This window comes from Pagrus pagrus, assembly GCF_965226575.1.
Source record: "Pagrus pagrus genome assembly, chromosome: 22".
Classification (NCBI taxonomy): domain Eukaryota; kingdom Metazoa; phylum Chordata; class Actinopteri; order Spariformes; family Sparidae; genus Pagrus; species Pagrus pagrus.
This window is the reverse complement of record NC_140204.1, coordinates 2,206,769-2,229,650: the sequence shown is the minus strand read 5'-3', so window position 1 is coordinate 2,229,650 and position 22,882 is coordinate 2,206,769. Positions and strand designations below refer to the sequence as shown.

General features: G+C 39.8%; 4 protein-coding genes across 5 annotated transcripts; 1 reads left to right on the top strand and 3 right to left on the bottom strand.

The window, feature by feature from the left end:
* Window positions 1-1,135: 1,135 nt before the first annotated feature.
* LOC311251834 (butyrophilin subfamily 3 member A2-like) lies at window positions 1,136-3,679 on the bottom strand (the record flags this gene model as incomplete). The annotated part of the gene is made up of 5 exons (XM_084344479.1): window positions 1,136-2,002; window positions 2,283-2,402; window positions 2,480-2,758; window positions 3,092-3,422; window positions 3,593-3,679. 5 exons carry the CDS (start codon window positions 3,677-3,679, stop codon window positions 1,470-1,472), a joined length of 1,350 nt encoding a protein of 449 aa, XP_084200605.1. The 3' UTR covers window positions 1,136-1,469.
* A 2,152-nt stretch (window positions 3,680-5,831) lies between these two features.
* Window positions 5,832-9,734, bottom strand: LOC311251833 (V-set domain-containing T-cell activation inhibitor 1-like). Its single transcript, XM_084344478.1, has 5 exons — window positions 9,673-9,734; window positions 7,470-7,802; window positions 7,019-7,297; window positions 6,803-6,922; window positions 5,832-6,435 (listed from the first exon to the last, which is right to left on the bottom strand). Exons 2-5 carry the CDS (start codon window positions 7,774-7,776, stop codon window positions 5,873-5,875), a joined length of 1,269 nt encoding a protein of 422 aa, XP_084200604.1. The 5' UTR covers window positions 7,777-7,802; window positions 9,673-9,734; the 3' UTR covers window positions 5,832-5,872.
* Window positions 9,735-12,342: 2,608 nt separating this feature from the next.
* On the top strand, window positions 12,343-16,729 carry LOC311251125 (uncharacterized protein). Of its 2 annotated transcripts, XM_084343441.1 has the most exons (9): window positions 12,343-12,410; window positions 12,586-12,645; window positions 12,760-13,017; window positions 13,305-13,547; window positions 13,785-13,916; window positions 14,056-14,106; window positions 14,453-14,533; window positions 15,469-15,542; window positions 15,641-16,729. In XM_084343441.1, the coding sequence occupies exons 1-8, from the start codon at window positions 12,380-12,382 to the stop codon at window positions 15,522-15,524; spliced, it is 912 nt and encodes a 303-aa protein (XP_084199567.1). In that variant the 5' UTR covers window positions 12,343-12,379; the 3' UTR covers window positions 15,525-15,542; window positions 15,641-16,729. The 2 variants fall into 2 exon arrangements, with proteins under 2 accessions (XP_084199567.1, XP_084199566.1); XM_084343440.1 differs by having other exon boundaries at window positions 12,403-12,645.
* A 1,483-nt stretch (window positions 16,730-18,212) lies between these two features.
* On the bottom strand, window positions 18,213-20,665 carry LOC311251832 (butyrophilin subfamily 1 member A1-like; the record flags this gene model as incomplete). Its single annotated transcript, XM_084344477.1, has 4 exons — window positions 18,213-18,224; window positions 19,093-19,331; window positions 19,915-20,193; window positions 20,359-20,665. The coding sequence occupies 4 exons, from the start codon at window positions 20,663-20,665 to the stop codon at window positions 18,213-18,215; spliced, it is 837 nt and encodes a 278-aa protein (XP_084200603.1).
* Between the last annotated feature and the right edge of the window lie 2,217 nt (window positions 20,666-22,882).

The window sequence follows — 22,882 nt, the reverse complement described above, 5'->3', positions numbered from 1 at the left end:
GAGACTGAAATATATCAGACTCTTTCAGTGATGTGTGGACTTCACACACGTATCTGTGGTTTCTTCAAACAGACCTTCAGGAAGTAGTCCGACCTTTTTAGCTCTCACGCTTTAATCTGTTTTTTCTTACTCTAGAGACATTTTTTCATTTCTTTTAGATCAAGTGTCGGTAAACGTTGGTTAAAAAGCACAGAAGATAATAATCATGTTCATAAAAGCTGACATACCTGTTACGGCGGGCAGTGAAGTGTCACACCACAGACGACTAAACAGGATCACATCAGATAAAGTGGACTTTCCCCCAGACGACAGGGAGTGTTACACTGTGTGACGTATTTTTAACTTTCATTGCTGTTCTGCTGCAGCTCTGCAGTACAATTTAATCTCCTCTCTTATATTAAATGATGTTTTCACTACATTATGACATGATTTAATAGTGTTGTGATGGACTGACGTGCTGTATGTCAAGATCTGATCATTTATTGAACTTTATCCAGCTGGACAAATCAGTCACTATTCAACAAAATACACAATAAGCACTTTTACTCTCTTTAGATCCAATCTGAATATGTTAGTATAATAGCAGCCATGTTGTTTTCTGTGTGTGTGTCTTTGCAGCACTTCATATAGAGACTCTCCCCCTCAGATCACTGCTGTTATACTGACCTCACCTTCAGGACTGTTTAAACATGTTAATGTTGGAGTTATCACAAAATAACAGACGTCCACTCAAATGCAAAGGTAACAAACCAACTGAATGAAACTAAAGAGTAAATGACAGGTAACACTGAGGGTAGTTTATTGGATGATACTTTGGTTATGAAGATAATAAAGTAGTTCATATCCCAGCATGCCTTGCTGGGTTTGGCATCCCTCCAAATAAGATCATGTCCTCTGCCTGTCTTGTTACTGTGTGCAGTGGTTATTATCAGACAGAGGCAGAAAAGGTTTCAGACCACAGGACACGACTCTGTTTCCAAAGACCAGCTTTACTTTCTCTTCTAGGTTTTGTTTTAGACGTCACAGTAAATAATAGACCGGGTGAAGACATTCATGTTTTTTACAGAGTCAATATTAACATAAAAACTCAGATTTAAGTATTTAATCTAAATATACATAAGTTTAAAATTAACCATTGAGAAAAGAAGAAAGAGAAATGTGAGGGAGAGCTGATACAGATACAAATCATTTGGGATCATAATCACACATACTTACACAGTATTATTGATGTTAGTGAAGGAGGAATCAGCTTCACAAATTACAGAACAACATACAGTGAATATGAAACAGGCAACACTCTGCCTTGCGTTGGACTAACACAGGCAGGCTGCTGAAACTGATGACACTAGAGATCATAATCACAGTTCATGACATCAAACTTTGTGATACATGTAAAGTAAAAGAATCATACAGGATCACTGGATGATGGTTTGTTTGTTTCATCGTCTCTCTCTGACTGAAGTTTCCTCTCAGTCTCTTCTCTCAGTCTTTTCTATCTGTCTCTCAGTCTCTTCTCTCAGTCTCTCTGTCTCTCTCAGCTTTCTACATATCTGCTCCTTATCTCTCTCTAGCTTTGCCTTCCTTTCTCTCATCTCAGTAATCAGATCATCTGTTGTCTTCAATAGATTTTTTGTGTTCTCCAACAGTTTCTCATGTTCTGTCTTTGTGTCCTCCAGATACTGTTTGGTTTTTTCAAACTTCCCCTTTTTTTTGTCTCCGCCCAGCATTCTGCTCTTCTCCAGACTCTCCTCCTTCTCCTTAATCAGTGTCTTCTCCTCCTGCTGTAGTGTGATGAGTTTCTCTTTCTGCTCGTCCAGATTCTCCTTCTGCTCTTTCAGTGTTGTAATCACATGTTTTACATGTTCCAGTTCTCCCTCAGTCTTCTGTAAGTCCTCATCAAGTTTAGCCTTTGTGTTCTCCAAATAATCCATTTTCTCTCTCCCTGTCATGAGCTTCTGTCCGTCCATCAGCAGCTGAAGTTCACTGCTGTTGGTTGTGGTTTCTATGTGGACAGGAGAGGAGTGGGTTTAGTTGGAAACTCCTAAGTTTCTCTTTATTCAGAAAATATTTATGTGCTAAAGATGAACAATGAATCATATCAGTGGCTAAACAATGAAGGTAAAGTAGCGTATATCAGTGTCTGCTGTGGTGAATCTGCAGCCTCCTTGAAGATATTAAGAAGCAGCAGGGAAGACGGTGAGAGCAGAAGGAAGACAGTGAACGAAATAAAATATCCTCTGGACAGACAATTTTAACAACATCATGAAGGAGTGCAAACTTACTGGTTGTGTTTTGTCGCCCTCTCCACACAATGAAGAGAGCTGCAAAAATGGACATGAAGCACACGGTGAAGTAGATGGAGATGCGAACAGCAGAACTGGACTGGACCAAAAAGAGTCCATCTGAAATTAGAAAACACAAAACAGATGTGTTTAAAGAGTAAAACTCTACATTTAGCTACATGAATCAATTTTCCTACCTGGAACATGTATGAGTGCCTCTCTGGTCTGGTTGATGTGGTTCTGTTGGACTCTACAGGTGAAGCTGTTGCTGTGTCTCTTCTCCACAGTCACTCTGCTGCTGACAGTATAGAGGTCATCAGGACCTCTGACTGTCTCTGTAGGTCCAGCAGAGAGGAGGTTTCCCTCAGCGTCCAGCCAGAACACCTCAGGTTCTGGATACCAGCCTTTGGATTTACACTGTATCAGCGCCCCGTTGCTGACTTTGGAAATCTCTATGTCAGGTGAGGAGGCCGAACCTAAAGCAGAGTAGAAATGATGGATAATTGTTTTTATTTCATGTCGATACGTCTTTAATGAGCCGGACGATTCATGTTCAGCTTCATGTGCTTTTCATACAGTTTCCAGCCGAAAATGATCTTGTGTGGCTCGTACGCCTGACGCTGCTCATCAAGCTTTAACTGCTGGTTGCATGTCAACATATAACATGTTATAATGCAGGTTATACACATAATTCATAAAATACTCAGACCAGCTTCACTATTCAGACACAAGATGGCAGCATGGTTCCAGCTCCAGTGCAGGATCGACTGTGGAGGGCTCGATGTAAAAATAAACATGTGCTCACTCACCAAAGACGAGCTTCACAGTTGAGTCTATATTCATTGTGGGAATGAAGCACCTGTATGTTCCCTTATCAGACAGTCTCACTCTGGACAGCTTCATTGAAATGTCTCCGTGCTTCAGTCTGTCGATGAACAGCGATGTTCTTCCCGAGTAGGACGGATGCTGATCACCTAGAAGCTCTTGACCAGAACGCCACAGATGGACAAATCTGGGTTTCAGATCAGGTCGCGTCCACTCCACAGCTGTGGAAGCAACATCCGTGGCAGGCTCCAGACGACATGGCAAAATGATGTCATCACCAACGGATGCCAGTATTGGCCGAGGTGGACCAACTACCTGAGGGTGACCTGGGAAGTGTAGTTAAATGTGTAAGTACAAAGAAAAGAGAGTTCAGCTGCATCCATATGATGCAGCAATCGATCAAAAAAGACTTCCAACACATTTTTACCTTCACTGACTTCGTATTAACTTTGAACACTGAAGGGAGAGGTGTGATTGTAAGTTACCTGTACAGCAGTGTGGTAGAAGAAGCAGGACAACAGTGTGATGGAAAACCAGAACTCTGAAGCTACAGAGCTCGAGGGATCGTCCATCCTTCAGCTGAAACATCTGGACTTCTGAAAATCGTACCAATTTACAAACTCCTCAAATTGGCATTCAAAGATGATCGTGTGACTGTAAGACGAGCTCCTGACTGTGAAACTGAATCAGTTTGAATATTAAATGTCTTTTGATTAATTCTCTGGTGAAGCGTTTGGTTGTGTTGCTTTCTTCAGCCGCTGCTCTTCATCTGTTGTGTTCATCCACACTGAACATGAGTCACATTCATTCTTTGATTTTACAGCAAATGTTGCACTTTTACACCAGAGACTGAAATATATCAGACTCTGTCAGTGATGTGTGGACTTCACACACGTATCTGTGGTTTCTTCAAACAGACCTTCAGGAAGTAGTCCGACCTTTTTAGCTCTCACACTTTAATCTGTTTATTTCTTACTCTAGAGACATTTTTTCATTTCTTTTAGATCAAGTGTCGGTAAACGTTGGTTAAAAAGCACAGAAGATAATAATCATGTTCATAAAAGCTGACATACCTGTTACGGCGGGCAGTGAAGTGTCACACCACAGACGACTAAACAGGATCACATCAGATAAAGTGGACTTTCCCCCAGACGACAGGGAGTGTTACACTGTGTGACGTATTTTTAACTTTCATTGCTGTTCTGCTGCAGCTCTGCAGTACAATATAATCTCCTCTCTTATATTAAATGATGTTTTCACTACATTATGACATGATTTAATAGTGTTGTGATGGACTGACGTGCTGTATGTCAAGATCTGATCATTTATTGAACTTTATCCAGCTGGACAAATCAGTCACTATTCAACAAAATACACAACGAGCACTTTTACTCTCTTTAGATCCAATCTGAATATGTTAGTATAATAGCAGCCATGTTGTTTTCTGTGTGTGTGTCTTTGCAGCACTTCATATAGAGACTCTCCCCCTCAGATCACTGCTGTTATACTGACCTCACCTTCAGGACTGTTTAAACATGTTAATGTTGGAGTTATCACAAAATAACAGACGTCCACTCAAATGCAAAGGTAACAAACAAGCTGAATAAAACTAAAGAGTAAATGACAGGTAACACTGAGGGTAGTTTATTGGATGATACTTTGGTTATGAAGATAATAAAGTAGTTCATATCCCAGCATGCCTTGCTGGGTTTGGCATCCCTCCAAATCAGATCATGTCCTCTGCCTGTCTTGTTACTGTGTGCAGTGGTTATTATCAGACAGAGGCAGAAAAGGTTTCAGACCACAGGACACGACTCTGTTTCCAAGACCAGCTTTACTTTCTCTTCTAGGTTTTGTTTTAGACGTCACAGTAAATAATAGACCGGGTGAAGACATTCATGTTTTTTACAGAGTCAATATTAACATAAAAACTCAGATCAGTGATGGTTAAACAAAATATTCATGTCCCGCTCAGTGTGCACATCATCATTTAGTGGTGTCTCCTTCAAAAACACTTTTTTCTGAAACATTAGAGAGATATTAAGATGTTTCCTTCAGCATAATAACTTAATCTGTTTTGTCTCTTTATGGATCACAGAGATACCACTTTAGAGTTTATGGGTTGGGTTTATTTATTTTTTTTCTTTACAGTTAAACACACATATGGTTTATTTATTCACACACACATCTATAAAAGTAAAAAAAAAAAACATGACGAGAGATTTATATATATATATATATATATATACAAAGTATATATAACACACAAAATACATGATATTTAACCAGAAAGCAAGTGTTATTCATGAAAAAAACAAAACATCACAAAGGCAACATGTTTAAGTAATGCAAAAAAAAAAAATCAGTAATTTTGAAGCATCAGAAACTACAATTGCAAAAATGTTCTCCTGTTTTAGCTTTGAGCTTATAGACAGACAGAAGATGAAGTATTTAAGTATTTAATCTAAATATACATAAGTTTAAAATTAACCATTGAGAAAAGAAGAAAAAGAAATGTGAGGGAGAGCTGATACAGATACAAATCATTCAGGATCATAATCACACATACTGTGCACAGTATTATTTATGTTAGTGAAGGAGGAATCAGCTTCACAAATTACAGAACAACATACAGTGAATATAAAAACAGGCAACACTCTGCCTTGGGTTGGACTAACACAGGCAGGCTGCTGAAACTGATGACACTAGAGATCATAATCACAGTTCATGACATCAAACTTTGTGATACATGTAAAGTAAAAGAATCATACAGGATCACTGGATGATGGTTTGTTTGTTTCATCGTCTCTCTCTGACTGAAGTTTCCTCTCAGTCTCTGCTGCCAGTCTCTCAGTCTCTCTCAGCTTTCTACATATCTGCTCCTTATCTCTCTCTAGCTTTGCCTTCCTTTCTGTCATCTCAGTAATCAGATCATCTGTTGTCTTCAATAGATCTTTTGTGTTCTTCAACAGATTCTCATGTTCTCTCTTTGTGTCCTCCAGATACTGTTTGGTTTTTTCAATCTTCCCCTTTTTTTTGTCTTCGTTCAGCATTCGGCTCTTCTCCAGACTCTCCTCCTTCTCCTTAATCAGTGTCTTCTCCTCCTGCTGTAGTGAGATGAGTTTCTCTTTCTGCTCGTCCAGATTCTCCTTCTGCTCTTTCAGTGTTGTAATCACATGTTTTACTTGTTCCAGTTCTCCCTCAGTCTTCTGTAAGTCCTCATCAAGTTTAGCCTTTGTGTTCTCCAAATAATCCATTTTCTCTCTCCCTGTCATGAGCTTCTGTCCGTCCATCAGCAGCTGAAGTTCACTGCTGTTGGGTGTGGTTTCTATGTGGACAGGAGAGGAGTGGGTTTAGTTAAGAAGATCAAACCATCTTTGTTCATGCAGTGTTGCCTTTCACCATTTAAATCATAGCCAAGAAAATGTATTTTATATTTTTTAACATATTGCAACAATATTGTAGGAATGACAAAGTAGGTAAAGACAAGTCACAGACAAGAATAAGAACAGTTCAGAAAATCACATTACTGACGTGTAACGCAGCTTTAAAACCAGGTAAAGACAACACTTATGACATATTATGATATAATTATTACCAAAATCTGAAACAATATATAGCCATATATTATGATCACCATATGATATCAATATAATGCCCAGCTTGGATGAAAATAACTTCAAGTTCCAACTTACTGGTTGTGTTTTGTCGCCCTTTCCACACAATGAAGAGAGCTGCACAAATGGACACGGCGCACACAGCGAAGCAGACGGAGATGCGAAGAGCAGAACTGGACTGGAACATGAAGAGTTCGTCTGAAAGTTAAAAGGAAAATAGAAACCCATATGTGTTGATAAGACGAGACTGTATGCAACTCATGAAGTGATGACATCAATAATACGGTTCACTACCTGGAACATGTATGAGTGTCTCTCTGGTCTGGCTGATGTTGTTCTGTTGGACTCTACAGGTGAAGCTGTTGCTGTGTCTCTTCTCCACAGTCACTCTGCTGCTGACAGTATAGAGGTCATCAGGACCTCTGACTGTCTCTGTAGGTCCAGCAGAGAGCAGGTTTCCCTCAGCATCCAGCCAGAACACCTCAGGTTCTGGATACCAGCCTTTGGATTTGCAATCTAACGACACTCCATTGCTGACTTTAGAGATCTTTATGTCGGGGAAGGAGACAGAACCTAAAAGAGAGTTTAGAGTTTAAAGAGTCAACTGTCCTTTTATTGTACATTTCAAGTGGTAAAGTACAATCTGACTATCTAAATTGTGCCACATGGGACTATATAATGCATGTGTTCCTCTGCAGGATGATTATAGTTTTTATAAGTGCAACATAGATTAATGTCGACTTACCTACAGCAAGCTCAGCTGCACAATCTGTCGGCCTACCACTTGTGGGAACGAAGCCTCTGTATGTTCCCTCATCAGACAGTTTCACTTTGGAGAGTTTCAGTGAAACATCTCCAAACGTCAGTTTGTTGGTGGACAGTGACGTTCTTCCCTTGTACAACGGATTCTCCTCAAGTACCAGCTCCACACGGTCTCGCCTCAAATGGACAAACTTGGGCTCCAGGTCGGGTCTCGACCACTCCACAGTCAGGTCACTGGCGTCCACAGCAGGGTCCATTTGACATGGCAAAACGATGTCATCACCCACCATTGCCACTATTGGCTGAGATGACTCACCTAAGGGGAAAAAAGCATGTTTTTTTTGTTCACTATATCAGCACAACAGTATTTTCAGTGTCGTTTAAATCATTTAGTCGTGACTGATTAATGCCACTATGTGAAAGTGAGATCATAGTATATAAATATGTAACCAATTTCTCATGAACAGCAGACAAAAGAAAGATATTATAGGATGACGACACATTGAATTTCCCATAATTTCCCAAGATTCTCAATATTCAGTTGCTTTAAAGACTTAATCATTGGGTGACCCGACTGAGTGGCCCATTATTCTGAAACTCCAATAAGTCTGAAAAACGTCCCAGTGGAGTGAGAGTCCATTTGTCCAACAGCCCACCTCTCCAAAGTATATTGTCGTATTGTACAGACACTCTTCTTTGCGTTTTTCTGCTATATATCCTCGGCATGTCAGTGACTTAGGCCTGCAGTCATTGAATGAACAACTGACATCAACATAAGGAAGCACTGGCACAGCTGGAAAGGGACTGTTTAAGGCTGTAATGCTTCCATTTATATTTCCCGCAGTCAATTTGTTAACATATACAAGCTAAGAAGGAGATATCCTTTGTCAGTGTCGGACTTCTCACGGACAGCATGCAGGCTTATGGATATGTTCTGGATGCAGTTTGTACCAGTATACAATTAAACTTGTGTGGCAAAATTTCAGTTGAACTGCGAGTGGCAGATCTAGAGAATCTATGTAACACCAACAACGCCACCTTAGGACTTGCACCTAAAGAGTATACTCCTTTAACTTTAACTTCTCAGAGAGGGTTTCCCAAAACCACAACCCATGCACAGGTCGATACACAAATGAATACAGGCACGATGTGAAGTCATTTTACAAATTTTATTTATTACTCACAATAAAATAATTTATTTATTAAGTTTCTCTTTAAAAAACATTTATATAGTTCTTTTTATTTCCAAAGAATATTATGTTCAGCCTACACAAAAACCCACAGCGGTTCAGTTAGGAAGAGAGTCATATAGCTAGCTGTAGCAGAGGTCACTGCAAACTCAAACAATCAAAATGAAACCAAGCAATATATCTATATACAAATCAACTGTAAACTCAAATCAAAATGAAAGAAAACAAAAATAACATGCATAAGTTTAGCAGGTCCTCCACTTTAACTGCTGTACTAACCTCTCACAAAAGAGAGAGAGAGAGAGAGAGAGAGACTAGACAACAGCGGGGGTATATGAACACGTCCGCATTAGCGGCCAATGACGCGGCTACACTACAGGTGCCAGTAAGGGCCGTGCCGCAAAACACACAGACTAAAAAAAAGGGACACAGGAGAGAAATTAAATACATAAACAACCAACCACCCGGTTACACTTGCAAAACAATCAGATTCAGTAATCATTCATGTTATACCAACAACACCATTACCAGACCAGGAAAGGCTTTTAAATATAGCTTATAAATTCAGCTTCTCAACACAGCAAAGAGTCCTGAACAGCTCCACTCATTTGGACAGTTCTGCAACATCATCTAAAATCCATATTTGATGTTTTTGTATCTCATTTACATCAAAACTGTCACTAACGTTACATTGGAGACCTAATGTAACTGTTGGACCACAGGCTAATGAAATTAACAGCTTCAGTTTACCAAAAACTAGAGGTTAGTCTGAGATGACAAAGATGCTAACTAACCAGTCTGGTGCATCAAATTATCACAGTCGAAAGGTCAGATAGCTCAGACTAATGTGTTTTATTGTCACAGTTACGACTGAAAAAGACAACAGGAATAAACAAGTTCTGCAGTTTTCACATTTCTCCACAGTGTAAATCAACAGTTTTATGCCCAGAAGTGACTGTTTTGTTACTACAACATCACAGTAAGTGTGTAATTCACCTGCACATGTCAGGAGAAGGATGAAGACAGTGTGATGTAGCACCACTGCAGTGAAGCCACCGAGCTGAGGTCTGAAGAGTCTGTCCTTCATGTGAATCATCCTGGAGTTCTGAAAAAAGAAAGAAAACGAGTCAACTATAAAACATGTGAGACCAGTTCAATCTTAAATACTGCTCAAACTAACATGGAGTCTGCAGTGTCAGAAAACTGAAGGCAGTAAACGCTCAAATGGTTCAGCCATTTAGTGACCACACTGCTGGTTGAGCTGTTGTTATAGGTACCTAAACATTGTGATGTAACATTTAATTCAGTTTATACAATTTAAACCTGTATAAATAAAACCAACCACTGTAGTTAAACCAGAGGAGTGCTGGGATTGACAATATGAAAAAGAAGGTAAAATGCTGTGATTGGTTGCAGATTAACCATTCACTGATAACACAACGTACAGTAACTCTTTCATATTTTACATTTTTTTGTAAATCTTTGTTTTTCCGTGTGATCGTTGTTTGTACACGATGTTTACCAAAAGTTACAACACATTTCTTAAGTTATTCTTTAAGCAACTGGTCGGTGGAACAAAATCCACAGAGAGCTATGACGTAAGTTTGCAGATGAATCTAGAAACAGGCTGTAAATAATGACAACGACATGTAAAACATGTCACCAGAATAATCCATTACAAGTTATGTGTATGAGTTTCTTGTAAAAAGGCTTCATACCTGTCTCGTGTGTGTCACCATGTCGTCTCGACTCAAAGAGCAGGCTGCACGGCCAAAGTCCAGAATCAAACAGCCTCAGATAAAATCAGGTGTACTTCACCACGCCCTCTGTAATTTAGATAAGGTCTGTTACAATGACTGATAGATCCGTTCAGTTAGGCTCAAGTTAATAAATAAATCTTACACACAGAGTTAAATGAGTCTGCAGAGCACCGATCAGAGATCAGTGTTAGTCCAGTTTACCTGAAATGATCACGTGTGTGTTTGGCCTCCAACTGCACTTTCATTTTCTCTCACTCTGTTTATATTTAAACCTGTTTTACAACTGACACTGAACTTTGTACCTGCTGCCGACTGAAAACTGTGAACAACATACTACAGTGGCACTGAGTCAACAACACATGGGGGTGCAACAAGGAAGCTGCTTCAGTAGAAATTATGAATGATAACTATAGATGTCTCTACTTGGTTAACATAAATGTGTATATGGTGAGACATGAGGTTGATATTCTGCAGAGGGCAGAGACAGTGAATGAATCAAACAGAGTGGTGCTCAGAGGGGTCATTTACACTGAGCATGCTGGGGATGTGTCCCCACCACTCTGTGAAAAGTCAGATTTTGTCCCGTTACCATCACAAACCATAATTTAACATATTAAAACACTTTGCTCTTCATCAGCACCTGCTGCAGTAACCAGCCGCTGCTGACTCTCCTGATATGTAGACTGCAATAAACTCAGGGTAAGCAGCACCTGCATGACTTGTGTTATTGTTTATTAGATAATCATTTGAGCACATTCTAGCTGGCTACAATAGCTAGACTGTGACTTATAATACAGTGCTGCTTGCTATAGTTTCAAATGTCTCTTCCTATTTTGTGGTTGCAGTTTCGGTTGGTATAAATTAGGCTACACGTTTTTTTAATTTGTACCTAGCTATTTTCTCTAATTGTCCTGTTGCATCCTTTATTGGTGGAAATTGACATTGGTGATTTTTGAGTTTGGGTGAATATAACACATCCTCACACCTCAGCGTCTCCCAAAACAAAGACTTATTTCACCATTCCCAACAAAACATGATTGTTGCAGCGTAACAGTGACACATCGGACCATCGTTGTACAGTCATTGTGTTACTTCTGTTTTCCGGTACAAACATACTGATGTCATGTAAGTAACTTTCCCTACGTTATGTACTTGATGAACTGCTCTCTCCTGAATGAACGTCCAGTTTTTCTTTAACCCAACCGTCTATCCTCGACCTCCTCCCTATACATACTCCTCTTTTCCTTCTTTATAGCTGTAGTAATTACTACAGCTGCTGGAAGTTGTCACCCAACAATGGACATACATATCGGTCGAAACAAGCTTAAATTAACAAGACAGACTCTTTGAAAAACCCTAAACCTTACTGCTGTATCTGATTCCTGAAGACCAACAAAAAACTATTAACCATTAGCTGAGCCCTTATTGTATGTCCTCACCACTTCACAACACAAAGTGACCCTTGGTGGTGTTACCTTTATATGACATATTTTCTTTTTTGTTTTTATGTTTTTTTATTGGTTGTTTGTTTGTTTTTGATGGAAAAACCCTTAAACAACAGATACAACGCCCATTCAAAGGAGGACATCCAATGGTGATGCTTATGATGCTCTTTCTTTTTCTTGCTTTCTAGTAATTGTATCTTTATGATTTCTTCGAGATTTATCCTTATGTACAGATTTCAAAAGTCGTTTTGTGTTTAAAATATTTAATATATTTGCTTCCTGCTCACCAGTTGCTTTATATGCTCTAAAAGTCAGGTGCTCTGTCACCACCTGTTGACGCTGTGCTGTATTTAAACTCACAGCCGCTCTGTCTGTCAGAGACCAGAAACCTTCTGCTTCCTCAGTCATCACACCAGAAACAGGAAGAGGAGGAGCAGCTTCTGATTTGATGATATTTTTGCTTCAGTCTGATGTTCAGACCGTCAAAAGTGAGGCAGCATGGAGGTCACAGCTCTCTGCATCAGACTGTGTGAGTACTACTCTGTCTAATGTGGACCTGAACAGTTTTCTTGATTTAATGTGCTCGCTAAACTCACAACTCTTTGGCAACGATGGAGAAAATGCTGCAGACATGTACGTGTTATAGTTTGGTGATATGCTAAATGGCAGGTATGATACAGCACACAGCTCTCTTATCTCTCCAGTGATGATGGTGTTGTTGCTGCTCATCGTACAAGTTGACTTCAGCTACTCTCAAGAAGCTGGTAAGTAGCAGTCAGATTTGGATTGCTGTATTAATGTTGTTCAAGAAAAACTTTTGACAGTTTAGTCCCACTATAATCACTCTTTGTTTCTCTGTGTCTCTGTCGTGGATGAAGATTTCCCTCAGGTTGCTCCAAACAGGCAGCAGCACTTTCAACATGAGCCCATTGAAGTCAGCTGTGAGGGACTGGAGGGACAGACTGGGTGGAGAGTGATGAAGAAGGTCAAAGGAGATATTAAAACATGTTCTTCGGTCTGGTCGACATCAACAGGACCATGCACAATTAAAAATGCCTATCAGACATCAGACAGTGGAGAATACTGGTGTGAAATAGGAGAAAAGAAAAGCAGCACCGTCAACATCACTGTGACTGGTATGCAACACGGAGGCATGATACACATATCTGATTCAGTTTGACTCACACCTAGAAGAAATCGTTATTATGCAAACATAAATCTACTTAGAAACCAGAGGAGAAAAAACACTTAAGAACCAGCCTCGCTTAATCCAGTGATAATTAGTAGAAGAGGAACAGCTAATAAATTATTCAGCATTCTTTAAATGGTGCCAATTCTCATTCTACATGAAAGAAGGATTTATTTGTCATTCTTAATGTATAACAAGTCCTAATTTCCTCACAATTAAGATGTGTTTTATCAGCTGGTGCTGTGATCCTGGAGAGTCCTGTCCATCCTGTGAAGCAAGGAGATGCTGTCACTCTGTATTGTAAAAACAAGATGACTTCCTCCAACATCACCGCTGAATTCTCCAAAGATGGCCACTTCATGGAGAGCAGCTCTACAGGAAACCTGACCATCGAGACAGTTTCTACGTCTAATGAAGGACTCTACAAGTGCAAAATCTCTGGGGTTGAATCACCAGGGAGCTGGCTGACTGTCAGAGGTGAGACATACCAGTGGTTCATCATACATTTGTGTTACTGTATTAAGTTGTACTTTGCCTACTGTACGCTGAGGTCTGGATGTTCACAAATGTACATTTTCAGAGGATATGTTTAAAGTTACTTCAGAAGGATTGGACATAATGTTTTATCTGATGTAATGTAATGAAATCAAAAGGCATGCCTTTTACAGCATTAGGATCAAGTCTCTTAAGCAGCACTTACCATTATCTCTCCAGTCGCTGATGAAGAGTCTCATTCGTCCTCCCCTCTGCTGTCTCTGCTGCTCTGGTGTGGCCTCGGTGTTCTGGCTCTGCTGCTGCTGTTGGTGGGATTACTGACGTGTCGGAAACGTCAAACCAACATCAGAGGTACAGAGATGAAATATAAAGACAGTTAACCTCAGTGATTGACACCGAGCATACTAAAAGTTGGTAGTTCTGCGTGTTGAAACTTGCCAGTGAGCACTGATGGCGTCACATGTTAACACATTTTCTTTTTTCCAAACAGATACCACAACCTATTCTTACTCCAGCCAGCCGTCCTCTTCTCCACAAACAGGTGAGCAGCACCAACACACACCAACCGCTTCTCAACATAAATGTATATGTGGGGATTGTCAGTATGTAACTTAACCAACGCATTAGCCAGAGCAAATGTTAGCTGATGTTTCAAGCTGTTAAAACTGTTGTCAAGTCAGTGTTGTCAATGTTATCAAGTGCTGGTTTATAAAAACAATACCCATCCTCCACTGGTAGAACGATATTTAATAAGAAACGATTCATACATTTCTTTATGTTATAGTCATTTTTTTTAATTTGTGCAAGTGTTTATTTTTGTAAATTATTGTGTGCCTTCATACTACATGCTCCTTATGTGTAAGTTGTTGTGTTGTATTATGTTTCAGTGTCTTCAGGAGTGAGTGTAGCTGCTCCGAGCTATACTGAGGCGACATATGCTGTTGTCACCAAGCCCAGGAAGACGGAAGGTAACAACTTGACACAGAGGAATACAAAATGCAATATGTAACATCTTTATTGTAAAAAGCTAGTTAATGAAAATATGTCACTGAGTGTTAAAGGCAACCTTCCTTTAGGGCGAAGTTTGCAGCACCACTTGTTGTTTTGGTGATATGGTGAAAACCACTGAATTTCTACTGTGACATTTTCATTTTTAAACTGCGTAAGTCTGTGTCTATTTAAGGTGTTGGCTCTCACAAAAGTCAGCGCATCTTCTAACCACACGAGAAACCCACAGACAGTAAACAACAATGTGCCCCTCGGTTCACACTCGGTAGCTGCTCTTCTTGTGGCTGTTGTCACAGTTACAGCGGCTGTTTGCTGTCAAGTAGCCAGCATGAAAATGCCGCCCGACAATGCACTCGCTATATCTATTTTGGTCAGGACACCAAGTACTTCAAGCCATACGAAGGCTTCAACTTAGTCGGTGGTCAGTATTTTTATAAATAACAATAGGTCAGACTACTAATCAGCAGACTCGTGTAGTGTAGCAGATTTGGACCCCTATTTTTCTCACAGATACACTTTGTTAGATCAAAATAACATGAAAGAAATTACACCACACTAAGTGTATCTGTACAAACTGTGAAAACAAGCAAATTAAATAATGCATTAAAACCAAGATGTTGACGCTGATGTGCAAGTAATGCTAACATTTTGTAGATGTCGACTTGTTAAGAAGAAATAACAAAAATCAACGGCCATTCTAAAATGTTTGAGGAATTGTGTTTTTTAGCCCAGACTGTAAATTGTGTATCATCTGCATAATAATGATTAAAACAACACCAACATTGTGGATGGCCTGTCTCATGAGAAAAGCCTGATTAAACCAGTCAGTATTCAAATAAATGTTGAACCATGTATTAGTGTAGGTCTCAGGCTCTTTAAATTGTCTCTTTGTCAGATGATGAATCCTTCCATCAACCCGTTTACCACGTCTTAAGTCTGGGGGATTATTGACAAGTCAACCATGAAAAGGTAACACAACAGATGTTATTTCAATGTTATTTAGGGTCATACAATTTTGAGTTTTTGGGGTAAATAAAAAACTGAAATGTAATTTGTCTTCACAACAGAACCAGGAGGATCCAGCTACTCAGTGGTACCAGTTCCCTTTGCAGGTACCAACCTACAAAGGATCATTTCTATTTTACAATGGATTAAGCAGAACTGAGAGTGATACTGGCCACTGTCTTGTTGAGTGGAGTTCACAAACAAGAGTGTTAATGTTTTACCCATTGTGATGGTACTGTGTAGTGTCTTGTAGGTTACTGAGAGCAGATACACCTTACTGAATACAGGAACAGAAACCATACGTACAAGGAAGGGAGTCGTATGACTACACAAATCTGTTCACATGAATGCAGAGGACATTTTGTACCTTAAACTGTTTTTGTCATGGTTTGGGTTTTTTCCTGTTTTATTTTGTAGTTATATCCTCATGTTTCACGTTTCACTTCACGCTTCCTTTGTCTGTTTTCCCGCCCCATTTGCTCCTCACCTGCGCTCCATTAGTGAATCACTCCCTGTGTATTTAAGCCTGGTTTCTCCCCACTCTTGGTTGGTTCATGTGTTTGTCTCACCAGTCCTGTGTTCTGCCCATGTCTACCTGTGTTACTTCCTGTTTTCCTTGTGTCTCCCTGGTTTGTTTTGTGTTACACTCATGGATTTCAGTGTTGTTGCCTGAGTTTTGACCACCTGCCTTTGCTTTTATGGACTCTGCTTTCCTTTTTTTACTTGTATTTTGTATTTTATATCTTGTGTGGCTCGTACGCCTGACGCTGCTCATCAAGCTTTAACTGCTGGTTGCATGTCAACATATAACATGTAATAATGCAGGTTATACACATAATTCATAAATAATCAGACCAGCTTCACTATTCAGACACAAGATGGCAGCATGGCAGCATGGTTAACTTCAAACACTGAAGGGAGAGGTGTGATTGTAAGTTAACTGTACAGCAGTGTGGTAGAAGAAGCAGGACAACAGTGTGATGGAAAACCAGAACTCTGAAGCTACAGAGCTCGAGGGATCGTCCGTCCTTCAGCTGAAACATCTGGACTTCTGAAAATCATACCAATCTACAAACACGTCAAATTGGCATTCAAAGATGATCGTGTGACTGTAAGACGAGCTCCTGACTGTGAAATTGAATCAGTTTGAATATTAAATGTCTTTTGATTTAATTCTCTGCTGAAGCGTTTTGTTGTGTTGCTTTCTTCAGCCGCTGCTCTTCATCTGTTGTGTTCATCCACACTGAACATGAGTCACATTCATTCTTTGATTTTACAGCAAATGTTGCACTTTTACACCAGAGACTGAAATATATCAGACTCTTTCAGCGATGTGTGGACTTCACACACGTATCTGTGGTTTCTTCAAACAGACCTTCAGGAAGTAGTCCGACCTTTTTAGCTCTCACACTTTAATCTGTTTGTTTCTTTCTTTAGAGACAATTTTTCATTTCTTTTAGATCAAGTGTCGGTAAACATTGGTTAAAAAGCACAGAAGATAATAATCATGTTCATAAAAGCTGACATACCTGTTACGGCGGGCAGTGAAGTGTCACACCACAGACGACTAAACAGGATCACATCAGATAAAGTGGACTTTCCCCCAGACGACAGGGAGTGTTACACTGTGTGACGTATTTTTACTTTCATTGCTGTTCTGCTGCAGCTCTGCAGTACAATATAATCTCCTCTCTTATATTAAATGATGTTTTCACTACATTATGACATGATTTAATAGTGTTGTGATGGACTGACGTGCTGTATGTCAAGATCTGATCATTTATTGAACTTTATCCAGCTGGACAAATCAGTCACTATTCAACAAAATACACAACAAGCACTTTTACTCTCTTTAGATCCAATCTGAATATGTTAGTATAATAGCAGCCATGTTGTTTTCTGTGTGTGTGTCTTTGCAGCACTTCATATAGAGACTCTCCCCCTCAGATCACTGCTGTTATACTGACCTCACCTTCAGGACTGTTTAAACATGTTAATGTTGGAGTTATCACAAAATAACAGACGTCCACTCAAATGCAAAGGTAACAAACAAGCTGAATGAAACAAAAGAGTAAATGACAGGTAACACTGAGGGTAGTTTATTGGATGATACTTTGGTTATGAAGATAATAAAGTAGTTCATATCCCAGCATGCCTTGCTGGGTTTGGCATCCCTCCAAATAAGATCATGTCCTCTGCCTGTCTTGTTACTGTGTGCAGTGGTTATTATCAGACAGAGGCAGAAAAGGTTTCAGACCACAGGACACGACTCTGTTTCCAAAGACCAGCTTTACTTTCTCTTCTAGGTTTTGTTTTAGACGTCACAGTAAATAATAGACCGGGTGAAGACATTCATGTTTTTTACAGAGTCAATATTAACATAAAAACTCAGATCAGTGATGATTAAACAAGGTGATTCATGTCCCGCTCATTACAGATATCATCTTGACTGGTCCTTTAGTTTATTGTGTCTTGTTTTCTGAAATATTAGAGAGATATTAAGATGTTTCCTTCAGCATAATAATTCTTCATCTGTTTGTATCTTTATGGATCACAGAGATACCACTTTGGGGTTTATGGGTTGGGTTTATAAATTAATTTCTTTACAGTTAATCACGTATGTGGTTTATTTATTCACATACACATCTAAAAACAAGTAAAAAAACATGATATGAGAGATTCATAAGTAATGTATACAAAGCACAAAATACATGACATTTAACCAGAGAGCAAGTGTTATTCATGAAAAAAACATCAAAAGTCAACATGTTCAAGTAATGCAAAGAAATCAGTTATTCTGAAGCATCAGAAACTGCAATCGCAAAAATGTTCTCCTGTTTTAGTTTTGAGCTTATCGACAGACAGAAGATGAAATCTTGGTGAAATCGTATTAAAAAATCCTCAAATATATTAAGTATTTCAGTCTAAATATGCATTAATTTAAAATTAACCATTAAAAAAAGAAGAAGAAAACATCTGAGGGAGAGCTGATACAGAGTACCGTAAATCATTCAGGATCATAGCCACTCATACTGTACACAGTATTATTTATGTTAGTGAAGGAGGAATCAGCTTCTCAAATTACAGAACAACATACAGTGAATATGAAACAGGCAACACTCTGCCTTGGGTTGGACTAACACAGGCAGGCTGCTGAAACTGATGACACTAGAGATCATAATCACATTTTCATGAAGTAAAACAATCATACAGAATCACTGCATGATGGTTTGTTTGTTTCATTTTCTCTCTCTGACTGAAGTTTCCTCTCAGTCTCTTCTGTCAGTCTCTCTGTCTCTTCCAGCTTTTTCTCTATCTGCTCCTTATCTCTCTCTAGCTTTGCCTTCCTTTCTCTCATCTCAGTAATCAGATCATCTGTTGTCTTCAATAGCTTGTTTGTGTTCTCCAACAGTTTCTCATGTTCTGTCTTTGTGTCCTCCAGATACTTCTTGGTTTTTTCAATCTTCCCTTTTTTTTTGTCTTCGTTCAGCACTCGGCTCCTCTCAAGCCTCACCTTCTCTTCCTCTATCAGTGTCGTCTCCTCCTGCTGTAGTGAGATGAGTTTCACTTTCTGCTTGTTCAGGTCCTTCTTCTGGTTCGTCAGTGTTGTAATCACATGTTTTACATGTTCCAGTTCTCCCTCAGTCTTCTGTAAGTCCTCATCAAGTTTAGCCTTTGTGTTTTCCAAACTTCCTGTCATGAGCTTCTGTCGGTCCATCAGCAGCTGAAGTTCACTGCTGTTGGGTGTGGTTTCTATGTGGACAGGAGAGGAGTGGGTTTAGTTAAGAAGATCAAACCTTCTTTGTTCATGCAGTGTTGCCTTTCACCATTTAAATCATAGCTAAAAACCCTAATTTGATATTTTTGAACATTTGCAACAATATTGTAGGGATGATGACGTGGGTAAAGACATGTCACAGACGAGGGTTAGAACAGTTCAGAAAATCACATTACTAAACTAAAATTCAGCTTTAAAACCAGGTAAAGACAACACTTATGACATACCATGATAAAATACTTACCTAAATCTGAAACAATATATAGCCATATATTATGATCACCATATAATATCAATATAATGCCCAGCTCTATGTGAAAGTAACTATAAGTGCAAACGTACTAATTATGTTTTGTCGCCCTTTCCACACAATGAAGAGAGCTGCACAAATGGATATGAAGCACATAGCGAAACAGACGGAGATGCGAAGAGCAGAACTTGACTCGAACATGAAGAGTTCATCTGAAATTTAAAAAAAATAAAGAAATCCATATGTGTTGATAAGACGAGACTGTATGCAACTCATGAAGTGATGACATCAATAATACCATTCACTACCTGGAACATGTATGAGTGTCTCTCTGGTCTGGCTGATGTTGTTCTGTTGGACTCTACAGGTGAAGCTGTTGCTGTGTCTCTTCTCCACAGTCACTCTGCTGCTGACAGTATAGAGGTCATCAGGACCTCTGACTGTCTCTGTAGGTCCAGCAGAGAGGAGGTTTCCCTCAGCGTCCAGCCAGAACACCTCAGGTTCTGGATACCAGCCTTTGGATTTGCAATCTAACGACACTCCATTGCTGACTCGAGAGATCTTTATGTCGGGGAAGGAGACAGAACCTAAAAGAGAGTTTAAAGAGTCAACTGTCCTTTTTTTGTACATTTCAAGTGGTAAAGTACAATCTGACTATCTAAATTGTGCCACATGGGACTATATAAAGCATGTGTTCCTCTGCAGGATGATTATAGTTTTTATAAGTGCAACATAGATTAATGTCGACTTACCTACAGCAAGCTCAGCCGCACAATCTGTCGGCCTACCACTTGTGGGAACGAAGCCTCTGTATGTTCCCTCATCAGACAGTTTCACTTTGGAGAGTTTCAGTGAAACGTCTCCATACGTCAGTTTGTTGGTGGACAGTGACGTTCTTCCCTTGTACAACGGATTCTCCTCAAGTACCAGCTCCACACCGTCTCGCCTCAAATGGACAAATCTGGGCTCCAGGTCGGGTCTCGACCACTCCACAGTCAGGTCACTGGCGTCCACAGCAGGGTCCATTTGACATGGCAAAACGATGTCATCACCCACCATTGCCACTATTGGCTGAGATGACTCACCTAAGGGGAAAAAAGCATGTCTTTTTTGTTCACTATATCAGCACAACAGTATTTTCAGTGTCATTTAAATCATTTAGTCGTGACTGATTAACGCCTCTATGTGAAAGTAAGACCATAGTATATAAATATATAACCAATTTCTCATGAACAGCAGACAAAATAAAGAAATTACAGGATGATGACACATAAAATTTCCCATAATTTCCCAAGATTCCCAAAATTCAGTTGCTTTAAAGACTTAATCATTGGGTGACCTGACTGAGTGGCCCATTATTCTGAAACTCCAATAAGTCTGAAAAACGTCCCAGTGGAGTGAGAGTCCATTTGTCCAACAGCCCACCTCCAGAAGAAATGCCCACCTCTCCAAAGTATATTGTCGTATTGTACAGACACTCTTCTTTGCGTTTTTCTGCTATATATCCTCGGCATGTCAGTGGCTTAGGCCTGCAGTCATTGAATGAACAACTGACATCAACATAAGGAAGCACTGCCACAGCTGGAAAATGACTGTTTAAGGCTGTAATGCTTCCATTTACGGCGACGCTGTTGGTTCGCAGGGAGAATGTGCTGTATTGCAGCCATGGTTTCTCACACGCGCGGACTTTGGCAACGCAGAGTAGCAGGTGAAGCCTCTCTGGATGAGGTTCAGCTGAGTTTAATACATCTGTTCCCTTGATATCTGTGAAATGCCACAGGGTTGTTTTTTTTATGTGTAGTACTATAAACTCATATATGCAGATGTTGCGGAAAACTTAAACGTGTAATTCAATAAAAAGGTTTTTTTTCATCTACCATTTTCTATTTTTTTTTCTTGCACCAGTGGTCCGCAGCTATGAGCGCATTTCAACACTGAGCATTGTTTTATTATTTCGCAAAGTGGAGGATGTAAATTTCCCTGACGCGCTTGATCACTGAGCATTCGGTCGCTAAGAAGGCTGTTAAGAGTGGGTCAGCTCGATCTTACATTTCCTTCTTAGTGAAAGATCTTCTTAAGCTAAGAGCGACTCTGGGAAACACATCCTTCTTTCACAACGTTCTTAAGAGCGCTCCTAAGAAGATCTTAGCACTTAAGAGCTTCTTAACGAATCTGGGAAACGCGGCCAAGGTCTGTTACAATGACTGATAGATCCGTTCAGTTAGGCTCAAGTTAATAAATAAATCTTACACACAGAGTTAAATGAGTCTGCAGAGCACCGATCAGAGATCAGTGTTAGTCCAGTTTACTGGAAATGATCACGTGTGTGTTTGTCCTCCAACTGCACTTTCATTTTCTCTCACTGTTTATATTTAAACCTGTTTTACGACTGACACTGAACTTTGTACCTGCTGCCGACTGAAAACTGTGAACAACATACTACAGTGGCACTGAGTCAACAACACATGGGGGTGCAACAAGGAAGCTGCTTCAGTAGAAAATGTGAATGATAACTATAGATGTCTCTACTTGGTTAACATAAATGTGTATATGGTGAGACATGAGGTTGATATTCTGCAGAGGGCAGAGACAGTGAATGAATCAAACAGAGTGGTGCTCAGAGGGGTCATTTACACTGAGCATGCTGGGGATGTGTCCCCACCAGTGGTGGACAGTAACGAAGTAAATTTACTTGAGTACTGTACTTAAGTACAGTTTTTGAGTATCTGTACTTTACTTGAGTATTATTTTGGGGGGATACTTTTACTTTCACTCCACTACATTTGAAGGACAAATATTGTACTTTTTACTCCACTACATTTCTATTAATGCTCTCGTTACTCGCTACTTTTGAGCTTACGTCGGCTGATGATTTTTTTTTTTTTTGCAAAATTCAGAGAAAATAAACTGTTTCTGCTGATTTGTGTATGGTTTGTCTTAGCCGTATTGCCGTACCTGTACTACGTCATGAGCACCCGTGGCCTTATCTCAAACCCATGTTTGAGATTTTTGTCACAAAAACTGATTCGTTTCAGTTTAAATGTTGGTTGTTCTTACCGCGGACCAATTATATCACAGACTACAAAGACTCGTCTTCCAACCTGAAAAAGCACGTCGCGGTATGTAAAGTAGCTACTAACGTTAGCTAGCTTAATGTTTGTGAAAGAGAGAGTGTGTGTGTGTGTGTGCGTGTGTGTGCGCGCGCGCATGTGTGTGTGTGTGTGTGTGAGAGAGAGAGAGAGAGAGAGAGAGAGAGAGAGAGTGGATGTGCGCGCG

Bases quoted from the DNA above. Each gene is read 5' to 3' on its own strand.
- LOC311251833 (XM_084344478.1), bottom strand. From the start codon at position 7,776: ATGGTGGGTGATGACATCGTTTTGCCATGTCAAATGGACCCTGCTGTG. The intron at 7,298-7,469 runs GTAAGTCGACAT...ACTCTCTTTTAG, and splicing joins TGCAGCTGAGCTTGCTGTAG to GTTCTGTCTCCTTCCCCGAC. The intron at 6,436-6,802 runs GTAAGTTGGAAC...CTGTCCACATAG, and splicing joins AGGGCGACAAAACACAACCA to AAACCACACCCAACAGCAGT.
- LOC311251125 (XM_084343440.1), top strand. From the start codon at position 12,537: ATGCTAAATGGCAGGTATGATACAGCACACAGCTCTCTTATCTCTCCA. The intron at 13,917-14,055 runs GTACAGAGATGA...TTTTCCAAACAG, and splicing joins ACGTCAAACCAACATCAGAG to ATACCACAACCTATTCTTAC. The intron at 14,534-15,468 runs GTAACAACTTGA...TCTCTTTGTCAG, and splicing joins CAAGCCCAGGAAGACGGAAG to ATGATGAATCCTTCCATCAA.